Source organism: Salmo salar, chromosome ssa07, assembly GCF_905237065.1.
Source record: "Salmo salar chromosome ssa07, Ssal_v3.1, whole genome shotgun sequence".
Classification (NCBI taxonomy): domain Eukaryota; kingdom Metazoa; phylum Chordata; class Actinopteri; order Salmoniformes; family Salmonidae; genus Salmo; species Salmo salar.
In genome coordinates, this window is record NC_059448.1 from 50,815,769 (window position 1) to 50,841,388 (window position 25,620).

Sequence of the window (25,620 nt, forward strand, 5' to 3'; positions counted from 1 at the left end):
AGTTGGTTAGAGGGCACACTTGCCACAAAACCTATACTATCACAGAAGCAATAATGTCAAAGATAGGAGGTGGGCCCTCTTTCCAACTCTATGACAACGACACATACAACGTGGACATACCAAGGGTTATGACCTCTGATGGCGACACCCCCAGAAAAATGCTGCTTTTTAATTGGTATTTTTATTTGGTTCAGGACGCCTTAGGCGGAGCCCCTGCTCAGAAAAAAGAGAGGAACATCTTTATTGTTGATATATTAAGTCTGAACTACTGTAAGTGCTTGTGCTTTTAAGCAATGAGAGTTTTTTTATACAGCATTTATATACAGCGTCTATACATACAAACATTCACACTAACATGGGCAGTGAAGGCATGACAGTCCGCCTGCAGCCTCCAATTCTCTTCAGACTTAAAACAAAAATGAAAAAAGGAAAGGCAAAGAAGAAAAGAAGAGAAACAAAACAGGCGTTAACATGGCATTCCAGAAACCACAACCTTGCTTCAAGTCAGAAGAAGAAAAGCATGCGTATAGATCTTTGGGCATGGCTTCTGTTTGGGAATGTATATATTGTTTATTCTACATCTTTAAGAGCTATTTTCATCTTGGTTGTGTGAGCTGATGTTACATGACAGATGGGGGAATGGAATGTGAAGAAGAAGAAATAAATGCTTTACGGAAAATCTTAAATCTTTAAACTGTCGGAACATTTAGTAAAAACAACAAAACTTTAAATCAACAGTGAAGCAAGCAGGAAACATGGCAATCGACTACAATGTGAAAGAAAGAAAATCGCAATTCTTTCAAATAGTACAACATTGTAAAGGTACACTTTGAACGCTAGCTACTACACAGGTAATATACTCTAGTACATTCTAGTATCCTAGCTGGTGTTAATGGTATTAAGACACGAGTTAACCCTTTGCTGCCCGCTCCGCAGGTCAGCTTACCTACTGTAATTGTCACAGATTTATGCACGTAATGGCTTGTTGCACACAAAAAGTCTACACCGGTCAAATTCAGATTTTTCTGATGTTTTTTCAGCCAATCTCAACCAGTTGACATGTGTGAGGTATTAAAGGGTTAACCGTGTACATATTTTAAAAGTGGTCATAGATATTTTTTGTTGTTGTTGAAAATATTTTGTTGTCTTTCATAATGTTTCTTTCACACACAAAATAACATTTCAGTCATGCAATCTGAGGGCACACACTTCGAAACCATTGCACAGACTTCTGTTAAAGGACAATTCTGCCACTTTTCAACCTCATAATCATTATCTCCAGCACCATATCTGTGTCTACATGTGTGAAAATGACACGTTGTTTTGTCTATGATCTGTGGTTAAAAAGATAAGAAGAAAGGTCCTAAAAAAATTATTCTCTGTGACATCACAGGGTAGGCTTAAAAGTAAAAAAAAAAAACAATGATTTTCAAAACCTGCAATGAGTTTCTAGCCAGAGGGATGGTGTTTTCTTGATGATGTCATTGGGTATAACTTTTTAACTTCATATTTGTTTTCTACAAAACATAGAAATGTGACGTTTTCACATATGTAGACAATGGTAATGTAGTGGCGATATTGAAAATGAGGTTGAAAAGTGGGTGAGATCCTCTTTAAGTTGAGCTTTTTGACAGATAACTACCATGAGGTAGTGTTACAGTATTTAATGAGTTGACAGTTTATTGTGTATGGAAGACCTGTTACAGGATAATGCCAGTGATTACTGTTGTAGAATATGAAACGTACAAATGGCACATGGACTATTATAAATCAACTGTTTGCATACAGAGCTGGTTTGAGTTATTACTAAGCCATCTATGGAAGGTTTGGTTCTGAGTTTGTAACTGTTCTGTCTTTGCTCATGAAAACATTAAGTACTGTATCTGTTTAAACTGTATTGGATGTTCGTTATGGTTTTAAAATGGGGATAAAGTTGCCGATCAGTGTTGTGGATGGGGGGCTGCGGTACACACACACACACACACACACACACACACACACACACACACACACACACACACACACACACACACACACACACACACACACACACACACACACACTCTCTCTCTCTCTCTCTGGGGGTGGACTACTTTTTCTCTACTTCTTCCTGTAGTTGCCCAGCTGGATGGCGGAGCGGTCGAACACACAGCGGAAGGTGATGGGCTGCACCTCCCAGTAAGGGACGGGGTTGGAGAACAGGCTGATGCCAGAGTACATGGCCTTCTTGGTATTGTAGCCTGGTGGGCAGAAGTCCTGGGTGCCCACCACCCCTATCTTGTTGCTGTGGAGGTAGATCACCTGGGAACATATCAACCACAATGAGTGGTTAGAGGGAGGGATGTCTGGAAATGAACATTGCATATATAGAAATGTCATTTCTGTGTTAATCAACTTATTTCTATTTTATTTCATGATCATCATGAGATTGATCTGTAATGGTTACACCCCCCTGAGAAAACCCTGTGTGAGGTGGAAAATTCATGGACATGAACTCTCTACCCATTCTGCCAGGTGTGACGGGACACCTGTGTGTCCGGTGGAACCCACCTGGATGTACTTGTGGTCAGGCAGGCCTGCAGGCACGGTGGTCAGGGCATTGTTGTCCAGGTGAAGCTCTCTGAGGTGAGGAACCATGGCCAGAGAACCGTTCTCCACCTGGCTGATCTCATTGTAGCTTAGACCCAGCCTAGGAGACAAACCAGCCAATGGGGAGAGACACAGAATGTGTCAGAGCCAATGGGAAAGAGACACGGTGTGTAAAAGAGCCAATGAGACAGAGGTACAGAAGAGCGATATAAGAGGGCATGAAGCCCTGAGCTGTCCCTACAAGTCCCAACATACAGAATGTATAAAAACAAATGAGAGAAAGAGAAAAGAAAACATCCAATGGGAAAGACACAAACTGCTTTTCTGCCAATGAAAACCATGGGCAGAATGTAGACTAGCAAATGAGAAAGAGGCTTTACTTTTGCCAAGGGACCAACTTCGTCGACAAAATGAAATACTCGCTAGCGAACGTGTTGCCGATCCAGAAAATGGAAAATAATATTTTCAGTGAATCCTGTAGCTCTTCCAAAATAAACTGCCTTGTACTGCATGAAAGTATATTTCTGTTGTTTAGTCTCCGTACTTTGGCATGAGTCTTTTCCTACCCTCGAAGCGGTGATCTTATAAACCCAGCTGTTGATTTTCATAAACATTGCTTTCATATGCATTTTGTTAAAACTCAAACACATAATGCCTTGATAAATCAACGCCCCCAATGTCTCAATGAGAGCCAGAGAGAGAGAGACAGAGAGAGAGAGGCAGAGAGAGGGACACAGAGAGAGGGACACAGAGAGAGAGAGACAGAGACACACAGAGAGAGACAGAGACACACAGAGAGAGACACACACAGAGAGAGAGAGAGAGAGAGAGAGACACACACACACAGAGAGAGACACAGAGAGAGACACACAGAGAGAGAGAGAGACAGAGACACACAGAGAGACACAGAGAGAGAGAGAGACAGAGACACACAGAGAGACACAGAGAGAGAGACAGAGACACACAGACACACAGAGAGACAGAGAGAGAGAGAGAGAGAGAGAGAGAGACACAGAGAGACACAGAGAGAGACAGAGAGAGACAGAGAGAGAGAGAGACAGTACTAGCAGCAGAGTACAGGGCAGACAGGGAGTTTTGGACATGCTGCTCCAGACTAACCTCTCCAGTGAATGGGAAGATGTGGTACAAAAAACACTAGTGGCATTAATGCCAAGAAGCACCGCATCACTTCAAATACTCCTTATATAACTGAATTGGTGACTAACCAAGGATTGTTGCTGAGGTTTGAAATACATACTAGTGTGTGTGTGTGTGTGTGTGTGTGTGTGTGTGTGTGTGTGTGTGTGTGTGTGTGTGTGTGTGTGTGTGTGTGTGTGTGTGTGTGTGCGCGCGCACTGGGCACTGTTGTCTAGAGATGACCCAATATCCCACTACAGGACTACTTATGAAGTGTTGCCCCACTCATCTCAAATACAGTGAGGAAGAATACTGTAAGCATGCTTTGTCCTCGTCAAGAGCATTTATGAACCGTTTAAAAAAAATTTTTTTGAAACATTGAGTAGAAGTGTTGAAACATCTTTACTTAGCCAGGTTCTTGAGGCCCTTCAGGCTGTCTGCCTGCACCTTGGTGATCTTGTTGCTGTCCAGGTGGAGCTCGGAGAGGGAGGAGGGCAGACCTGGCAACCCACAGGAGAGAGACAATGACGAGAGGACAAACAACCAGGGAAACCACAGCAGTTATGGTGAGGGGAAGGTAAGTTGTTAATGTTTACGTACAGTATGCCAATAGGACTCTGAATCCATACTAATTCTAATGCATCTGAAATGGCACCCTAATCCCTAGTGCACTACTTTTGACTAGGTAATAGTGCACTATAGGGAATAGGATGCCAACTCAGACGCAGCCTCTAACATCCAAAGGCCTTTCCTTCATCCCTCCTATTCATATTAAAGCATTAGATTAAAGGATCTCTCTCTGAGTACTATTCCATCTAAACTGGTTGCCAGATTCCCACAATAGGCCAGATTACATTCGTCTTACACGCCTTTGAATTAATATGGTGTTTTAGTTTTCCTCTCTTGGTTCCACACTGTAACCATTGTTCAGTGGAGCCTATGAATCCAAATGTGCATTCTTGCAGTGCAAGATGATTGATGATTTGGGCTGTGGTCGATTGAGTAAGAGATCCTCACTGTTAACTTGAATTCCTTTGTTTTAGCTGGAGCTATTGAGCTGGGAAGTATTCAAACCAGTCCTGGTTGAAAATAGAGACTCAGGCCCTGCACTGTAAAAAAAAGAGAGGTTGATTCAACGTACAATTGAAAGGCATTAAGTTGCAATTGTGAGTATGCTCAACATAATGTTCACACACCAACTATTGTTGTGAGTTTGCTCAACAAACATTTTCACAATCCCATTGCAGCTGGTTGCCTTAGAATTATACAGTATGTTGAATACATCTTTTGTTGTTGTAGTGTGGTCAAAATCCTTACAGCCATCCTTTATTGAAATGACATGTTATTTTCCATATTCTTTAGTTGGATCCTCACAGTGAAATGATCTGACATGACTGGATAGGTGAAAGCTATGTAATGGATCCCTGCTCATACCTAGCCTTGTGTTAGATTTCCTATAATCCCTTCAAGGGACTGGAAGGAAGGAAGGATGATTTGTGATGGGGTGACCAGAGAGGGCAGTACCTTTGGGGATCTCTGTCAGGTTGGTGTCTGCAATGCGGATGTACGAGACCTTCTTCAGGGCCCCGAACGCCCCAGCCTCAACCCCTGCACTCTTCAGGGGGTTGGAGCCGAGCTCTGGAACGAGAAGGAGGGAGAGAGACACAGACAGAGAGACAGACAGAGAGTTAAGGGAGATAGAGTATTAAGAGAGCAGAAATAAGGAGACAGAGCAAGAGAGAGATAGACAGAGAGGAAGATAAATTGAGAGGTAGACAATCAGTGGAGGAGACAGAAAAGAAAACAGAGAGAAAAAAAAGGTCCATTAAGCACATTGCAGTCCTGGTGTGTTACGGGAATCTCAGCCTGACTCATGTATAAACATGGTTTGCGGCCGGCGTGGGATATTGCCCATAAGCCCTGTCTCCCTCGTCCTTTAGCCTCGCTGGATTGGCCGATTTGTCACACTGGGGATATAATCTGAGGATCAGTGTGTTTTAGGGCATACCGCTCCAGTCCTTCAGCTATGCTGCAATGAGATACTTTACATTCTGAGAGGGAATGTAACACACACCAGAATAGAGACATTATAAATAAATGTATAAATGCGCACACACACACTTGCACACACTCTATCACTCTCTCTGCGGCTGGCACCCTCAAATTCCACTCTCCACTCTGTAAGCAATGAACCAACCCTTCCTCTCTGTAGGCGATTGCTGGCACTCTCTAAACACTGACACGTTGTAGTTCATGGTTAAACAACACTTTGATCATCAGTCTCTGACTGTAATGTTTTAGTGTGCTTTTTAGCTGGAAACTTGTTAACTTGCTGCTGTCCTATTGCTACTATACAGTCAATTAAGGAAACATGTTCAAGTAACTGTGTGTACTGTATATGTGTGTTAAGGATTAGACAAGTTCTATCGTATGGAATTTGAGTACCCAACAGGGGATGGGTTGAGTTCATTATGCACCCAACAGAAGAAAACAGACTTGTCATTAAGGCAATCCAGGCAGGCTAAAGCAAGGGCACAAAGTATCTGAAAGATTTCTAATAGTATTTGAACCCAGGTCTGGTCCATACCCATGACGATGACCTGGGCCATGCCCTCGAAGGAGGCCTTCTTGATCTTAGTGATCTTGTTCTCGTGGATGCGAAGCTCCTGCAGGCTCTTGGGCATGTTGGCAGGCATTTCCTTGAGGTGGTTCTTGGAGAGGTAGAGGCGCTGCAGCTTGCCCAGGGGAATGAAGGCCTTGGGGTGGATTATGGTGATCTGGTTGTTCACCAGGATCAGGGTCTGGAGAGATTGGAGAGAGAACAATCCCTGTTATATTTAAGCTAATGCTAATGTGTATGTTTTGCTAATTATAATTTGTATGTTTATGCTAATTATAAGTAGTATGTTTGTGGTCATTCTAATTACTATGTAGATATTTATGCTAATGTACAATTGGACAACTGCTTTTTCTATTTGAGATAGCTTTTTCTATTTGAGATTGCTTTTTCTATTTGAGATTGCTTTTGAGATTATTGCAATATATCACTATTATCATTAAGAATGATGTGTCACTGGCTACTTTAATGTGGCTACAACTTCCCGTGGGTGTATGTGATCATTGTTTATGTGTGTAAAATGAAGTAATTGAAGGCAGACTTTTCATTATATCATAGTGAGGTTGCAAAAATTGCTTCACAAACAGACTGGACTATTTTAGACTATTTTGTACTAGTTGACGAGCATCTTAAACGCTTGACATCAACAAAATACGATGTTCTAGACCTATTGCACACTGTTTGATTACATTTCCCAAGTATGGACTGACTCAATTGAACGTATCCAAGGTAACTGAAATGTGAGATAGTTTTTTAACGTCTGTACAGTAATCCCAACACACCCTTGGACCTAGTCTTAAAGAACACAGGCGCCAGGGTTGTTGTGATTGGAGCCAATTTCTGAGAAATTTCGCAAGAGAAATTGCTGTGTCTCTAGTGGACCGTTCCATACTCAAGGCTGCAGACAGGGGTGGAAGAATGGAGAATGCAGAGAATGCAGCAAATTCCCCCCGGAGAGAACAACTAATGTACGGGGGTGGAAACAGTGTGAGCCGTTTGACAGAGGTAGGCTATTTATTACAGGTCAGAAAGCTGTACATGTGTAGAGAGGTCACGCGATGGCCCAGAGGTGAATAGTTTCCATGGCACCTGGGGAACATTGGTACCTGGATTCCTGTGGTTAAAATGAGTGGAGGTGGTTTACAGTGCTGTTCCCTTTGGTAGACTATTTGTAGGATCATTGATCCGAGTTAAACATGTTAGTTAAACATGTTAGTGGTTTGGAATATGATCAGGAAATCAGCTCAGCACAATGTGGGCCTATGGGAGTGCAGTTGTCAGGCAGATTGTGCCTTGTTTGGAGCCAAGGTCTCTTTTTACCTCACACAGCTGTTCCATTAAAAACTGTCAGGACATAATAACAAGGCATTTGCTTGGCGGCCCCCACTATAACCACACACACACACACACACACACACACACACACACACACACACACACACACACACACACACACACACACACACACACACACACACACACACACACACACACACACACACACACACACACACCTAAGCTCCCTCTCGTCTCAAGAAAGTCCAGAGATAAATCAGATTTCCACTGCTTCGCTCCAGCCGATACTTTTGCATGTATAATAAGCCTGTTAGGATGTCATCCAACAAAACACGGCTTCAAGTTCAGCTTCAGTGTTATCCCTTTAGCTCTTTCCTACCCAAGACATTCAGGTTTCTACACTCACTCTGGTGGATACTTTGAAGGGATGTCAACATTGCACTCCCTACAAGAATTGATACAACATGGCGAGTTGTGAATCAATGTTCTTTGGAAAATGCAAAAAGTAAGGGGCCAATCACTATTTGGTGAAAAGCTGTAACAAAGTGGACATATTGAGTGTTTAGTGGACATATTGAGTGTTTAGTGGACATATTGAGTGTTTAGTGGACATACAGTTGAAGTCGGAAGTTTCCATACCCTTAGGTTGGAGTCATTAAAACTAGTTTTTCAACCACTCCACAAATTTCTTGTTAACAAACTATAGTTTTGGCAAGTTGGTTAGGACATCTACTTTGTGCAAGTAATTTTTCCAACAATTGTTTACAGACAGATTATTTCACTTATAATTCACTATATCACAATTCCAGTGGGTAAGAAGTTTACATACACTAAGTTGACTGTACCTTTAAACAGCTTTGAGAATTCCAGAAAATGCTGTCATGGCTTTAGTAGCTTCTGATAGGCTAATTGACATAATTTGAGTCAATTGTAGGTGTACCTGTGGATGTGTTTCAAAGCCTACCTTCAAACTCAGTGCCTCTTCGCTTGACATCATGGAAAAAATCTAAAGAATCAGCCAAGACCTCAGAAAAAAATGGTTGACCTCCACAAGTCTGGTTCATCCTTGGGAGCAATTTCCAAACGCCTGAAGGTATCACGTTCATCTGTACAAACAATAGTATGCAAGTATAAACACCATGGGACCACGCAGCTGTCATACCACTCAGGAAGGAGACGCGTTCTGTCTCCTAGAGATGAACGTACTTTGGTGCGAAAAGATGCTGGAGGAAACAGCCACAAAAGTATCTATATCCACAGTAAAACGAATCCTGTATCGACATAACCCGAAAGACCGCTCAACAAGGAAGAAGCCACTGCTCCAAAACCGCCATAAAAAAGACAGACTACGGTTTGCAACTGCACATGGGGACAAAGATCGTACTTTTTGGAGAAATGTCTACTGGTCTGATGAAACAAAAATAGAACTGTTTGGCCATAATGACCATCGTTATGTTTGGAGGAAAAAGGGGGAGGCTTGCAAGCCAAAGAACACCGTCCCAACCGTGAAGCACGGGGGTGGCAGCATCATGTTGTGGGGGTGCTTTACTGCAGGAGGGAGTGGTGCACTTCACAAAATAGATGGCATCATGAGGTAGGAAAATTATGTGGATATATTGAAGCAACATCTCAAGACATCAGTCAGGAAGTTAAAGCTTGGTCGTAAATGGGTCGTCCAAATGGACAATGACCCCAAGCATACTTCCAAAATTGTGGCAAAATGGCTTAAGGACAACAAAGTCAAGGTATTGGAGTGGCCATCACAAAGCCCTGACCTCAATCCCATAGAAATTTTGTGGGCAGAACTGAAAAAGTGTGTGCGAGCAAGGAGGCCTGCAAACCTGACTCAGTTACCCCAGCTCTGTCAGGAGGAATGGGCCAAAATTCACCCAACTTATTGTAGGAAGCTTATGGAAGGCTACCCGAAACGTTTGACCCAAGTTAAACAATTTAAAGGCAATGCTACCAAATAGTAATTGAGTGTATGTAAACTTCTGACCCACTGGGAATGTGATGAAAGAAATAAAAGCTTAAATAAATAATTATCTTTACTATTATTCTGACATTTCACATTCTTCAAATAAAGTGGTGGTCCTAACTGACCTAAGACAGGGACTTTTTACTGGGATTAAATGTCAGGAATTGTGAAAAACTGAGTTTAAATGTATTTGGCTAAGGTCAATGTAAACTTCCTACTGTATTAAGTGTTTAGTGGACATATTAAGTGTTTAGTGGACATATTGAGTGTTTAGTGGACATATTGAGTGTTTAGTGGACATATTGAGTGTTTAGTGGACATATTGAGTATTTAGTGGACATATTGAGTGTTTAGTGGACATATTGAGTATTTAGTGGACATATTGAGTATTTAGTGGACATATTGAGTGTTTAGTGGACATATTGAGTATTTAGTGGACATATTAAGTGTTTAGTGGACAAATTGAGTGTTTAGTGGACATACAGTATTAAGTGTTTACTGGACATATTGAGTGTTTAGTGGAGATATTGAGTATTTAGTGGACATATTAAGTGTTTAGTGGACAAATTGAGTGTTTAGTGGACATACAGTATTAAGTGTTTACTGGACATATTGAGTGTTTAGTGGACATACTGTTTTTAGTGTTTAGTGGACATATTGAGTGGTTAGTGGACATATTGAGTGTTTAGTGGACAAATTGAGTGTTTAGTGGGCGTATGGTCTTAAGCGTTTAGTGGACATATTGAGTGTTTAGTGGACATACATTATTACTTGTTTAGTGGACATATTGAGTGTTAATTGGACATATTGAGTGTTTAGTGGACAAATTGAGTGTTTAGTGGACATATTGAGTGTTTAGTGGACAAATTGAGTGTTTAGTGGACATACAGTATTAAGTGTTTAGTGGACAAAATTAGTGTTAATTGGACATATTGAGTGTTTAGGGGGCATACAGTATTAAGTGTTTAGTGGACAAAATGAGTGTTAATTGGACATATTGAGTGTTTAGTGGAGGGGACATGTTTAGTGGACATATTGAGTGTTAAACTCTTACTTGGAGCCCCTTCAGAGTCTTGAAGTCATTCTCCTTGATCTCAGTGATCTTGTTGTTCTGCAGGTCCAGCAGGGTGCTGTCTGCAGGGATCTCATCTGGAACACTCTTCAGCCCTGCAGAAGAAGAGGAAGGAGAGTGGAGATACTCACAGACCGAGACAAAACAGGAAGGAGAGGAGAGATACTTCTAGGCAGCCCGTAGAAGCTAGTTTCATAGCTCCAAGTGATTTTAATTAATTAATTTACCTATTTATTTAATTTAATTGCATTTTACATTCAATTTCAGAGTTAATGATGTTGAATGAAATTAGGTTTGGCCCAACCCTGCCATAAGCATTTGTGTGCACGATGACGCACGACAAGGAGTGTGTGTGTGTGTGAGATAGTGTGCACGCTTGGCCGTGTGTATGGTATGTTTTCCCAGGTGACAGGAGACTTCCTGAGCTGTGCTGCAGCTGTGCCTGCTAGCTGATGGGAAATGAAGTTCGCAGTAGAGCGTGGTTGAGAGATTATGGCGGGTTCACGTGCTAGTTGGAACAAGGAAACTAGGACATTTCAGACTTTCAAACTGGTTGTAGTTATACACGTGCCGCGTTCAACCAGTTAGCAAGTCGGAAATGTCAAAATGTTTAGCATGTCAGCAGTGAATAACCCCAAAGAACCAAAGTATGATGTGTTTCATGGTAATAGTCCAGACATGAGTGATACCAGATACACCATGAGTTAGCATTGAAACAATCTATGGCACACAGTGTGGAAATGGGACTCAAAATTAATTTCTGTCAATTTCCAGTGTCCACATATCTGGACACTGACCTCATTGCATGCAGTTTGGGTTGGAGAGTACATTGCATTATTTGGCACTGAGACAGTAAATGTCACCTGTCTATATGACTGGTAAACCAGAACCATGTGTTCTGAGGGAGAACACTGAGGGAATTATGAGCTGGGGTGAGGTATACACTATGTAGATGTATTGGGTAAATTATGTATTTTTGTGTAATATGATTCTGTTCTATACTAACTTTTCTATATATTCTGTTCTGTTCTGTTGTATTCTATTCCATTCTATTATATTCTGTTCTGTTCTATTCTGTTCTATTATTTTCTATTCTATTGTGTTTTATTCCATTCCATTCTATTGCATTCTATGCTGTTGTGTTCTATTCCATTCCATTCTATTCTATTATTGCATATTCTACTCTATTCTATTCTGTTCTGTTCTGTTCTGTTCTATTCTATTATATGGGTATTGTTTTAAATAGAGGGTGAGCACAGAGAGCTACCACAAGTCATCTAAACAACACAATGGCTAAGGGTCAAGGTTCACATGGCTGGTTTCCATTCTAGAGGACGGCGGTTGTCTCTAGAATAAACTGTTTAGTCATTCAGGGCTTAAATGCTGTGTCTTTTAAACTCCACATATGCAGACACACTTTGGCTTTGGCTTTGAGCACGCCCCACTTACACAAACACTCTCTTCAGCTCAGTTGGCTTTTCTATCAGTTTCTCCTACCCTGCCCAAGCCCCTCAATCCTCCACACAGCTGTCTGTGGTAGGCTCTCACTGTGCGGCATATCACCATTGTGCTCCCTCTCTCCATCTCCCACTCCCACTTAATATCTTACATTCTCTCAGTCCTCATGTCCTTCTCTCATATCCCTTCACCCTTCCATCACGTCCCTTTCTCATCTACTCGCTCCCCTTTTCCATCCATCGCCTTCTCTCTCTCTCCTCTCGTTACATCTCCATCTCCTCTCTCTACCTCAATCCATCTTTGTTATTCTTCTCTCTCTCTCTCTCTCTCGCTCTCTCTCTCTCTCTTCCTCTAGCAGCGTGATGTGAACCACATGGCGTTCTGTCAGTCAGAGCTGACGTGGTTGGTACGGTAAACAGTTTGGAGAGAGTGTGTCTACGTGTAGGAGAGGGGGACAGAGGTGAGAGGTCAGTTACTGAGAGTCAGGTGGCAGGAAAGTCTGATTGAGATGTTTAGTCTCAGGGTTTTTGTCCTCTGGAAGGATTGGAAAAGAAAGACTGAATAGCAGACAACAGACTTCTGCTATGAGCCACCTGTGTGTAATGGATGTATTTATAGTGCCTCTGGTCACACTCACTGGTCCCAACCTTTAATAACAAAGGGCAAAACATTACAGACTACAAAGGGAAGCACAGCCGAAAGCTGCCCAGTGACACGAGCCTACCGGACTAGCTAAACTACTTCTATGCTCGCTTCGAGGCAAATAACACTGAAACATGCATGAGAGCACCAGCTGTACCGGAAGACTGTGTGATCATGCTCTCTGCAGCCGATGTGAGTAAGACCTTTAGACAGGTCAACATTCACAAGGCCGCAGGGCCAGACGGATTATCAAGACGTGTATTGCGAGCATGCGCTGACCAACTAGCAAGTGTCTTCACTGACATTTTCAACCCCTCCCTGTCCAAGTCTGTAACACCAACATGTTTTAAGCAGATCACCATAGTGACTGTGCCCAAGAACACTAAGGTAACCTGCCTAAATGACTACCGTAGCACTCACATCTGTAGCCATCAAGTGCTTTGAAAGGCTGGTCATGGCTCACATCAACACCATCATCCCAGAAACCCTAGACCCACTCCAATTTGCATACCGCCTCAACAGATCCACAGATGATGCAGTCTCTATTGCACTCCACACTGCCCTTTCCAACCGGGACAAAAGGAACACCTATGTGAGAATGCTATTCATTGACTACAGCTCAGCGTTCAACACCATAGTGCCGTCAAAGCTCATCAATAAGCTAAGGACCCGGGGACTAAACACCTCCCTCTGCAACTGGATCCTGGACTTCCTGACGGGCCGCCCCCAGGTGGTAAGGGTAGGTAACAACACATCCGCCACGCTGATCTTCAACACAGGGGCCCCTCAGGGGTGCGTGCTTAGCCCCCTCCTGTACTCCCTGTTCACTCATGACTGCATGGCCAGGCACGACTCCAACACCATCATTACATTTGCCAATGATACAACAGTGGTAGGCCTTATCACCGACAACAATGAGACAGCCTATAGGGAGGAGGTCAGAGACCTGGCTGTGTGGTGCCAGGACAACAACCACTCCCTCAACGTGATCAAGACAAAGGAGATGATTGTGGACTACAGGAAAAAGAGGACCGAGCACGCCCCCATTCTCATCGATGGGGCTGCATTGGAGCAGGTTGAGAGGTTCCTTGGTGTCCACATCACCAACAAACTAACATGATCCAAGCACACCAAGACAGTCGTGAAGAGGGCACGACAAAACAAATTCCCACTCAGGAGACTGAAAAGATTTGGCATGGGTCCTCAAATCCTAAAAAGGTTCTACAGCTGCACCATCAAGAGCATCCTGACTGGTTGCATCACTGCCTGGTATGGCAACTGCTCGGCCTCCGACCGCAAGGCACTACAGAGGGTAGTGCGAACGGCCCAGTACATCACTGGGGCCAAGCTTCCTGCCATCCAGGACCTCTATACCAGGCGGTGTCAGAGGAAGGCCCCAAAAATTGTCAAAGACTCCAGCCACCCTAGTCATAGACTGTTCGCTCTGCTACCAAACGGCAAGCGGTACTGGAGTGCCAAGTCTAGGTCCAAGAGGCTTCTAAACAGCTTACATTTACGTCACTTAGCAGACGCTCTTATCCAGAGCTTCTACCCCCAAGCCATAAGACTCCTGAACATGTAGTCAAATGGCTACCCAGACTATTCACATTGCCCCCCCCACCCTCCCGTCTCCACACCACTGCCACTCTCTGTTGTCACTTTAACTCTACGTACATGTACATACTACCTCAACAAACCGGTGCCCCGCACATTGACTCTGTACCGGCACCCCCCTGTATATTGTTATTTTTTACTGCTCCTCTTTAATTGCTTGTTACTTTTATCTCTTATTCTTATGCGTATTTTTTGAAACTGCACTGTCGGTTAGGGGCTCGTAAGTAAGCATTTCACTGCAATGCTTGTTGTATTTGGCACATGTGACTCATACAATTTGATTTGATTTGAATCTTCCATTAAAAGTAAGAAAATCTATAAAAAAATATATTAAGTGAATTAGTTTGTTCAAACTTGGGAGAATTTCCATAGCAATGTCACGGATAAAATGGCTGGTCAGATCGTCTCAGTGCTCTGCAGATTATGTTTTCATTTAAGAAAGTCGGCTTGGCCGATACATAAGTAAGTGAGAGAAACCAGAAGTTGAGATAGTACGCTCTGTTCTTGTTGAGATACTGGCACGGTAACATGACCTCTTGACAAGTGGCAGACTAGAAAAATAGGAGCTGAATGCCAACATAGTCCCTTTATTGTAGCAATTTCAATAAAAGCCAAATTAATGTGATATCAAGGATATGATTGCCCTGGCCTCTCGCACTCATGCTTTCAGCACATCCAAGCATTAATTGCAACATTTATGCAATTTCCAGCCCTGAAATCCTTTTTTTGGGGGGTGTACTGTAACTTTCTCTCCTTGTCAGGGGAAGGTCTGTTCAGTCATTATGGGTCTGATTGTCCCTGAGTTGAGCGTGAGTTTTCCATTACATTGTCCATTCACAGCAGCACAGTGTAGCTACGTCTGTCAGCAACACCAGTAATGACTCAGTTCAGTCAGGGGCATTGGGAAAAAGAAGGGCTTCTGTCATCCACAACACCTGTTGACACATAGGGACCCATTAAATCAAACTCTCCTAGATAGGATAGTTCAAGGCAACTGGGAATTACATCCCTGTCGGATGAAGGTCTTTGACGACTGTAACATCAGCCTGTTTTTAATCTAAACCTTAATGAAACCAAGCATTTTTTATGAAGAGTCTTGTGTTCATAAAACCTAATTTCCTAACTCAGAAAGAAAGGAAGCTGTTTTGATAGTACACCACCAGGGTTGGGGAGTAACGGATTACATGTAAGGGATTACAAAAAACATTAACTGTAATCCGTTATGTTACCAGCAAAAATATTGTTCCACCTGAGCGAGTCTGACCACAAGTCAGAGACCACTATGACGACACACCAAATGTGTTTGATGGATTGCGGGAAAAGAGCAGGAATAGGCTTTTGTAGGCTACAGTCCAAGCTATGTCTTCCAATGGTGCGACTGCTGTCGGCATCCAAAGATTATCCAACTTGAATAAACACTTGGAGGTAAGGATGACAGCAGTGGTGTAGTCTACGGCAATATGGATATCACTTATTATTGATATCTACATGGCACATTGATGTGAATCACACTGCTGCTCTGTCATTTAGCTATTTGCACCTTACGGATTGTGGTTGTTGTGGATGGCTGTTCACAAATCAAAATGTGTATTTGAACCCAATAATGTTTGAATTCAAGAAGTTTAAGCTGTCTATCAATCATTGTTTTTGAAACCAGTGGACAGCCAGTGAAAAATGTGTTCTTGCAACAGCTGCATAGTGCGGATTCAAGTCTTTGGAATAAAAGTGGGGCTTTTATTGCTCAATCTAATTCAAGCTGATAAAAAAAATTATCCACAGGCCTAATGGACACATGCTCAAACTCACACACTTTTGATAAACTTAAAGGGGCAATCTTGTAGTTGCTACATCCATTTTTGGACTTATAAATTATATATACAGTATGTCCATTGATTCTTGAAGAATATAACTTATTCTCTTAAATAATTATGAATAGATCCACCATTGAGCACAAAAACAACACTTGTTACAGAATATTTTACATAGAAATAACATCTGTCAGATAAACCATGAGCTTAGTTCAACTGTCACAATCCATGAGAACCAAAACTATAAGCTTGTTTTACTCCAGTGTTTGTAAACATTATAAATGTAAACAAACACTGTATAGCCTCATAACATGCTTAAAACCTTTTTTTTTTTTTATTAATCTGAGAGTGGTTATATCACTCCAGGCCCATCCCTCAGCTTTTAACCAAAACAGAGGCGGGGCAGCCGTTTTGTTATTGTTTCATCTGTGGATTTGCCCTTTAAACAGCTGCATATTATTAAGATATCAAAGTGTCATCAACAAAAAGGTTAACAATAGGCCTATAGCAAATGCAGCATATGGCATTCCTTTTTCACATGTAAATAGCACTTTTCAGTAGTGCTCAAAGCATGCCATTCCATGAGCGCAGGATTTATTTTTGAACTCGAATCAACGAGCCCAATTAGTCCTCCATGACAACAAAATCATTAACAACAGGGTAGGGCTGGCTAATAAGTCCTTAGTTTTGGGGTCATGCTCAGGTAAAACAATTTGGCTAATCTATACTTCCAAGTCCTATTCTTAATGATCAAGGGGTATAACATTTATTGGAATGACTGGAATTCTGATAGAATTTGTTTTTTAATGTAAAGATATCATTTAATCATATTATTATATGTAGTAGAAAGTGATGGGTTAGAAGAAGCCTATGTAACCAACCCGTAAAGTAAAATTTAACATCCATATATGGCCAACTATGTCAACTTTAACATTGATTTATCCTGCAATAGATGTCGTTCAATTGGTAACATACATTTTTGTAATCAAAAAGTAAAAAATGTAATCAGATTACATTACTGAGTTTGGATAATTCAAAAGTTACGTTACTGATTACAATTTTGGACAGGTAATTAGTAACTGTAACGGATTACATTTAGAAAGTAACCTACCCAACCCTGACCACCACAATGCCTGTCGAGTAATTGCCAAACATATTTTTTAAATAAATGTATTGTAACTACGTCTGGTGAATGTCTAGACTACTAGCCTCTGCACTACTTCATCTCTGCACATACACATGTGATAACTGTAGCACGCACCCCCGGCTGGACGCCTGCAGAAATAAGGCCTTATGCTAACTTTTCCTTTTTCATCCAGTTTTCTAACTGTAAAAGGGGGTGACTTTGGATGGAAAGGAAACCAATCGAGCCTCCTCCGCACCGCTCCCATCCCCTCCACTCCCCTCCCCTCCCCTCCCAGGCCTGTGTGTGTGCCAGCAGGTCTGGGGAACAGATGCAGTCTCCAGGCCAGAGGGGCCGATCCCGGAGATGAGGATCCAACTCTGGGGCTCCTGGGAGACGTTCAGCGCTAACAGGACCCAGTGAGGTAATGGAACCAGCCCTTTCCTGATCATCAGTCTCTCCATCTGTCTGTCGGAGTTGTTCTGTCTGTCTGTCTGTCTGGCTGCGTGGGTCAGTCTGTCTTTCTCTTCCTCCACTCGAACTCACGGTTTCTTTGATTTCCCTCCTCTCTTTCTCTGTCCCGCTCCCTCCTGTCTCTTTCTTTCTTTCTTTCTTTCTTTCTTTCTTTCTTTCTTTCTTTCTTTCTTTCTTTCTTTCTTTCTTTCTTTCTTTCTTTCTTTCTTTCTTTCTTTCTTTCTTTCTTTCTTTCTTTCTTTCTTTCTTTCTTTCTTCTCTCTCTCCTGTATTTCTCCCCTGCTCCTCCATTTTAAAATAAGAGTAAAGCCCAAAAACGAACCAAACTCATAGAGAAGAGATGAATTGCAAGGTTATACAAACTATATAAGCTACAGCCAATCAACTGGGTCAGTGACTTCCCTTGGCAGAGCAGTAGTCCTAGAGGTGAGTCAGGCCAAAGCATAAGGGCGAATGAAGCAAATAAACAGGATAATCTCGCAAACAATTAAGAGGATCAAGTGAATCATTTCAATTGTGTGGAAACAGAGTGCCAGGCTAATTCGTGGCAGAGTTCATTTGCCTCTGGAGAGGATGGAGAAAGGAGCGATCTGATGGAGAAAAAAACAAGCTTTAGAACATTGGGCTTGTTAAACCGGGGTGAGTTCGAGACTTTCCCAAGCCCCGCTAACCTTTTATATCCCTGCATCTGCGAAAACAATTAGGAAAATTAGAAAAAGGCCAAAGTCACGGCAAAACTATGTCATCGTCGTGCATCGTCGTGGAAGAGCATGAAATTCGCAGCATCTGAGAGCGTTTAAAGTGGTCAGGCTGGGGCGATATTCTTTTAGGCCAATTAACGAGCTGATGATGGGTAGATCAAACGCCAGACACTCTGAACATTTCTCTGAGGTCCCCAGATGGAGGGAACACCTCTTTGGGAACCAGGAAGATGTATCTTGTAAACTATGGAACTGCCTCAGTTAGACGAGAGAGGGAGAGGAGCTGATGCAACTGGTTGTCTGTATTACACTGACAAATTCACCTCAGCTCATGAAAACACATGGAATCACAGAAGTACGTATTGTTATGATATTAAATAGAATTTATTGGGAGAGTGTCTCACCTAAGTCGGAGCACTGCACCACGCGCAGGTGGCACTGGCAGCGGAAGGGGCACTTGGGTCCTTCGGGCATGGTGGGGATGTCCACGCTGGGCTCGATGGGCACCTCAGGCAACCCAGAGCCCGCCTCATCCTCCATCATGAAGTCCAGGAAGCCCGACTGGCGGAAGGGCAGTGACCAGCACGCTGTGACCAGGAGCAGGGAGAGACAGGCTGACCTCATGGTGCCTCTGTCCGGGAGCCTAGGGGAGAGGGAAAAGGTCATGGCTTAGAGGTTAGAACTACTGTAGAGGGGTGCATGGGTATTGGTGGGTGGTAAAGGATGGGGGCAGAGGTGAGAGGTTAAGGTGTTCTACTTTTAGCAATAAAGAAGCTTTTGTATTGTATTCCATTGTTCTCCAAGCGTTGCTGACTCTCCTCTCTCCTTCAGTTTGCTCATCAACTCATGCACCTGGGTTCCAAAGCGAGGTAGCGGCAATGATCCCTTCCCTAAGAGGGCAAGGATAGAAAGAGGCCAACCTTTCATTCAAGTACAGGGTTGTGAGGTGTGTGTGGGGGTGACAGGGTGAGAGGGCAAATGAGAGAGGGTAAAGGTCAGAGGTAGGAGGCTAAAGGCTAGCAGGCCAAGCACCTGAAGTTGCTTTGGTTTGTAACAGGTCAGCAGGGGGAGAATGGCCTATTTACCTAAGAAAGGTTAAAGAGGAGAGGTCAGGGCAAAGCCAAGAACATTGGGAAATGTATCAATCTGTAAAATGGGGGACCACCAAGGCTGTACCAAGTGTATGTGCACTTTCACAGGGCAGAAACAGTAAGTATGCATACATATTCACAATATATGGTAACGATTTGGGAAAAACAACCAATGACTGATTACTGTATAATTGTACAGGAAAGTAATTTGTACTTATAGTGTTTCCCTTGTTTATCTCTCTCCATTTCAAGGCCCTCTAAGACTATAGGAAACCAGCCATATACTGTGAGAAGTCTTCCAGTCTTCTTCTCTGACCGACAAGTCATGACCGCAATGGTCATCCATTCCAGTTCATTTTTGACCCACTCAAGCCTTCTGACCAGTCTAGTCACACAAAACACACTCTGTCCAGTCAAACTGACCCAGTAGTCCAAGCCCAGACAAACACAGCCCGATTACTGTACTGTACTTTCAGTTCTCTCAAACTGGTTCAGGGTCAGTGTTATTATTCGGCTCATGATGTTTATGGTTACACACTGCCCCTTCAATTACTTTGGGACCAAAGAGAGAGGCGGGTCTGCTGGACCTTTGCATGACAGACAGATTGCTGGGTAGGTGACTGTGTGTGTGTGTGTGTGTGTGTGTGTGTGTGTGTGTGTGTGTGTGTGTGTGTGTGTGTGTGTGTGTGTGTGTGTGTGTGTGTGTGTGTGTGTGTGTGTGTGTGTGTGTGTGTGTGTGTGCGGTTCTTAGGGTGGCGTCAGGTCAATGGGAACAGGATCAGGCCTTACGGCGTCTCTCTCTGAACATCCAGGGTAATTATAAGTCTAACCCACACTACAGCCATCACACAGACAGACAGAGCTACATTACAGCACTCAATGGGAACAGAGTTCTCCGAGCATACTGTATCACCGTTGGGATCAATTTCATGAAAAAAAATGGATGAAACAATTGCTGGATTGATGGATTGAAATGGAATGGATTCCAACCGTGTGGCATATGCCTCTGCTCATCGTAATATGGGTGGACGAAGAAAACATGGATTCAATTGGATTTGACTTGTAATGCTGTGACTTTGACTTCTATTTTCCATGGAGGACTGAGCCTTAGCCTATGGAAACGTTATTAAGTAGCCTTGCACGAGCCTTGGCTTATTCAAGCTGGAACGACTCATAGGGCAGGAGTCTATCTCCTGTTTCTGTAGCGTGAGGCAGCTTGATGTACAAGTACACCCCCCGGGGACAAGATGCTAGTCTATCACAGGGCCGTACCTCCAATCTAGCTCCTTAATGCTAAGTGTCAAGCGAGACAAATCATGTCCCGTTTTTAGTCTTTGTTATGACTCAGCCAGGGATTCAACTCACAACCTTCCAATCTCAGGGTGGACACTAACCACAAGGCCACTGAGTTGGAAACACGTGCCATGCGGAAATGTGTTGTAACTCAGAGATAAAACAGATCCAATCTTAGCTTAACAGTAGAGCACAAGAACATGTTGGTCCAATCTTTTTGAACAGGGCAAATCTTGGCTCTAGGTTTAATTTATCTATAAGTCAATATGTAGGGGAATCCATAATGAATACCCTGTTAGTTGTCTTGCCAAGATGGTTAGTCTTTTTAAACCTCCATTGGTCTGAGAGCAGGAAACCAAATAGAGATAGCAGGAAGGAATGCTGTACCGATTTGCATAAGGGTCATTCCACAAAAATTGTGAATTTTAAAAGCCTGTTATATTAAATGAAAATTCAATAAATACGATTTTTTATATGGATAAAGACTTGCTAAAGTGCAAAAATTCTGCATTTTGACTGTCCCTCTGTGCACATAACATGTTAACCCTGTTACCCATAGATAGACAGGCTAGAAATGTTACAACAATTGATTTTGTTTTATGATTGCCACTCCCAGTTGCACACGACACACTTCCATTCCCCCTGTCACAAGGGGATTTATGGCTGATTTAAGATGAAATCACACTTTTCTTTTTAAAGTTACACTTCTCAAAAGGCACTGAATTGGTGGAACGACCCATATAGTCCTTGACCGCTAAGCATTGATCCTGAGCTCCTCAGTGTTTGGACGTTAGCCACTGCTGGAGGTACATGCAGGCAGGCACACACATGCACACGCACACACAGAGGAATTCATATTAAAAGCAGCCTCCTGTGTGTCCTCCCATTTCTAGGTGATAATAAACATTCCTGAGATGTATTAAAACAAAACAGAGCAGGAGGGAAGAGATACCAATCTCCTTGAAGAGGGAGATCTGTCATGTTTTTATTAAACACTATAAGACTGCTAATGAACTCCTCTACTGGCACATTAACAAAAACTGTATAATACTACCTTCTGATTGGCTGGTAATATGCTAACCCAACAATGCCACATCCAATGTGGTGCTAGTAATGATCAAAACTGACATACATGTCTAGGTTAGCTTATTTCATGTGTACAGGCATAGTATGATAAGGCTTTGACACAATTGTGAGAAAAATGTGAATAAGGAAACGTTTGAAGCTTGCGAACCATGCAAACCATGTCAATCAAGATCTTGATTCCGGTCCATTTAGTAGTAAGGTGCAGTAGCCTAACTGCAATGAATGCATTTCCTTTCTTTAACTAATCTGCATTCTAGAGAGGCTGAGCGATGCCACGAGACCCAGTAATGCAGAAGGGAGCTCGTCACAGTTTGGTTGAACCTGTGCAGGCAGACACATCCCATTAGACGTCCCACTGAGCCGCAGGCATTGGCTCTTTCATCAGTAGTTTCCTCAAAGATATCCAGGAGAGAGGAGGGGAGAGGAGAGAGGGTGGAGGTACAGCTTCACAAGCATAAAGGACTGATCTGGCGAGGCACCCATGGTGCATCTGGAGCATCCATTGGTTAGATCACAGACGGCCCTAAAAAAACATGCTTCAAAGTGCAAGTCTGTGAACCTAGAGGGCTGTGTCCACGCCACGCCAGAGCCGATCCTCTGCTAAACCACTGAAAAAACCTGCCACCGTCAGCACTTTGACTGGTCTTCTATCTCCTCAATCTCCCATCTTCAGACACCTGCTCGGCAATGTCTATTGGGCCAGCAAGGCCTTCTCTCTCTCTCTCTCTCTCTCTCTCTCTCTCTCTCTCTCTCTCTCTCTCTCTCTCTCTCTCTCCTCTCTCCCTCTCTCTCTCTCTCTCTCTCTCTCTCAATGATGTTTTGTTTAGGTGGATCCTTTGAATGAGTTCTCAGTGCACTTCTAATGACTAATTCAAAGGGCTTACGCTGTTTGTTGACAGCTGTATATAAAAGGCTTTGAGAGGGCTGAGGTGCACAATGCAAAGTGTGTGAGTGAAGGCCTTACATGGGTTCAGTCAGTGTCTAGGTATCTAGACCACACAGTGTTGTAGTTGACCCTGCTGTAGGGTAAAGTCTCCGGGAAGCAGTTGTCAGGGATCTAAGGACCATAGGATATAGTTGGTTAAATAGCTAACAAAATAGCTACCCAAACTATCTGCTTTGACCCTTTTTGCAGTTACTTTTTTGTCTCATCACATACACCGCTGCTACTGTTTATTATCTGTCACTTTATTCCAAGTTCTATGTACATATCTACATCAATTACCTCGTACCCCTGCACATCCACTTGGTAATGGTACCACGTGTATATAGTCAAGTTATAGTTGCTCACTGTGTATTTATTATTACTTTTATTAATACATTTTATTACTGTTCTATTATTTCTCTATTTTCTTTTCTAAGTAAGCATTTCACTGTTAATCTACACCTGTTGTTTACGAAGAATGTGATTAATAAAATTTGATTTGATATGATCGTGGTTATTTTACTAGTGTATACTGCAGAGTAAAACATGTATTTGACATCGATAAGATTTATTGTTCTGGATATTGTTTGATGGCTTAGGGAACTTGAATGGGCAGTATAGTGTGGTACATTACAGTGTGGTTTACCACTCAAGTTGAGTTAGTCTCATTGATGTCCTGGGCAATGCCCACCAACATGCTTTTGCACATTGGCACGTTTGTTGAACTCTCTCACCATTCGTGCCGTTCCGCTGATGCCCCCCCAAATCACGTCAGAGCCATCTTTTTGTCTGCTTGTTACAGTAGCAAAGGCAACAGGGCCAGATACTGTTCATATGCACTCAAGTGGACCTAACCTGTCAATTATTTCTCTATGAGGTGACAATTAGCGTACGTTAGTCAACTTGTGTCATGTTGTCAACATCACCGTGATTACTAGAACCAGATTGATTAGCGATACCATTGACAACAAACACGTAAATAGCGACACAATGACGTCTATCCGGAGCAGATTTGATGGTTTACTATAAACTGGCACATATTACGGGGTCCAATTGAATCTAGAGAGTTTTAGTGGTCATTTTCCAGCCTTCAAAGTTTGTGTCCTCGATAAAATGTGTAAAAGGAGGTGTGTCGTCATACTGTGTGTGTGTGTGTGTGTGTGTGTGTGTGTGTGTGTGTGTGTGTGTGTGTGTGTGTGTGTGTGTGTGTGTGTGTGTGTGTGTGTGTGTGTGTGTGTGTGTGTGTGTGTGTGTCTTCATACTATGTGTGTGTGTGTGTATGTGTGCGTCTGCCTGTGTTCAATAATCGAAAGGTGGAAAGGTAGGAGCAGTCAAAAGACACCCTCTCTCTTTCATTCCTGCTCCTGCTCCTCCTCCTCCTCCTCTCATTCTCTGTAAGGCCTGAGGACTGTGTTTTGTCAGAGCAAGTCTGATCTTTCTCACTGAGCAGAGGGGTGGGGGTTGACACTTCCTTTCGTTGCAGCTGCCTTGTCAACCCCCCTCCCTCCCTCCCTCCCTCTCATCCCTCTCTCCTTCCCTCCCTCTCAACTTTCTCTAAAAATCTGGACAGACTTCTGACAAGTCTCAGGCAGGAAGCAGATTACAGTAGAGACACCATGTAACATATCTGTCTCATTATTCCCTTCACACCTCTCTCTCTCTCTCCATTTCTCTCTGTCGCTCTCTCTCTCCCTCCCTCCCTCCCTCCATCTCTCTCTCTCTCTCTCTCTCCTGGACACCATTCAGTTGTATTCCATCCATGCCACATGTACAGTATGTCGGTCATCAGCCCATACTCATACCTTTCCAAACTTGTGCAGCATTTGCGAGAGGATGACAGAGATGGTATGTTGTACTTGTTTTGTGTCTGAGTGAGTGACAGATCTCAAGACAACAATTCCAACCCTCCTACCCCCTACCACTACCTCTACCCTCCACGACACCATTCTACTCCAACTCCCCTTTACCAGGGTCTCAGCCTTCTGTCTCCAGAGGGCCTGTCAGTAACGAATCCTTGGGAGGTATTTACAAGGCTACGAGATGTCTGAGACATGTGCCCCTTTTAAACCCATCAACAACTCAACGTGTCAACCCCTCCCCAACAAGACGCAGATACCCAGACAGCTTTAACCATTTCCAGTCCTCAAGACCCGGTTTGTCTGTCTGCGTGATTCGTCTGCCTCCATATTGAAATCCTACTAACGGGTCTCCATTTGTCATTGTTTTTTCCCTAAAGACATTTCCAAAGACATCTGAGTTCAAGAGAGTTTATCTATATGGGGAGAAAACCAGAGATCCATCCAATAAACAAGTTCTATGTGAAATGATGGGCAGATTGGACACTACAGATAATATACCAGCGCTTTGTCAACAGGAAATGCCTCCATTCCTAACCCCTTCAGTGGTCACAATAGTTCCCTAACAGAATGACTTCCCCACGTCAAACCCAGAAACTCTCTCTGGATCCTTTACAAGACCAACGTCTGCGAGCATTGCATTTTTTGGGGGAGAACTCCAAAGATATTCAGAAATTGGGTCATAAAAACACATATATTGTTGACAGACAGCAAAAAGCCCTAAAGCGTCTGTGCTGTTTTGGACCATAGTAGGAGAAAGCCAGTGAATGGTTACACCAAGTTTCAACCGTTCATTGAGGAGTATTGTATGGCTGACATTTATATATCCAGGCTTGTATTATCTACAGCTTGTATTATCT

At 42.9% G+C, this 25,620-nt stretch overlaps 1 protein-coding gene across 1 annotated transcript in view; it reads right to left on the reverse strand.

Moving 5' to 3' along the window:
* Window positions 1–2,063: 2,063 nt before the first annotated feature.
* Window positions 2,064–25,620, reverse strand: part of LOC100136494 (decorin) — a 26,310-nt gene continuing 2,753 nt past the window's right edge. Inside the window, 7 exon segments of the mRNA NM_001123606.1 lie at window positions 2,064–2,301; window positions 2,551–2,689; window positions 4,133–4,226; window positions 5,251–5,364; window positions 6,314–6,527; window positions 10,672–10,784; window positions 18,914–19,152. Of these exon segments, the coding sequence (NP_001117078.1) occupies window positions 2,101–2,301; window positions 2,551–2,689; window positions 4,133–4,226; window positions 5,251–5,364; window positions 6,314–6,527; window positions 10,672–10,784; window positions 18,914–19,133 (1,095 nt within the window). The 5' untranslated portion in view covers window positions 19,134–19,152 and the 3' untranslated portion in view covers window positions 2,064–2,100.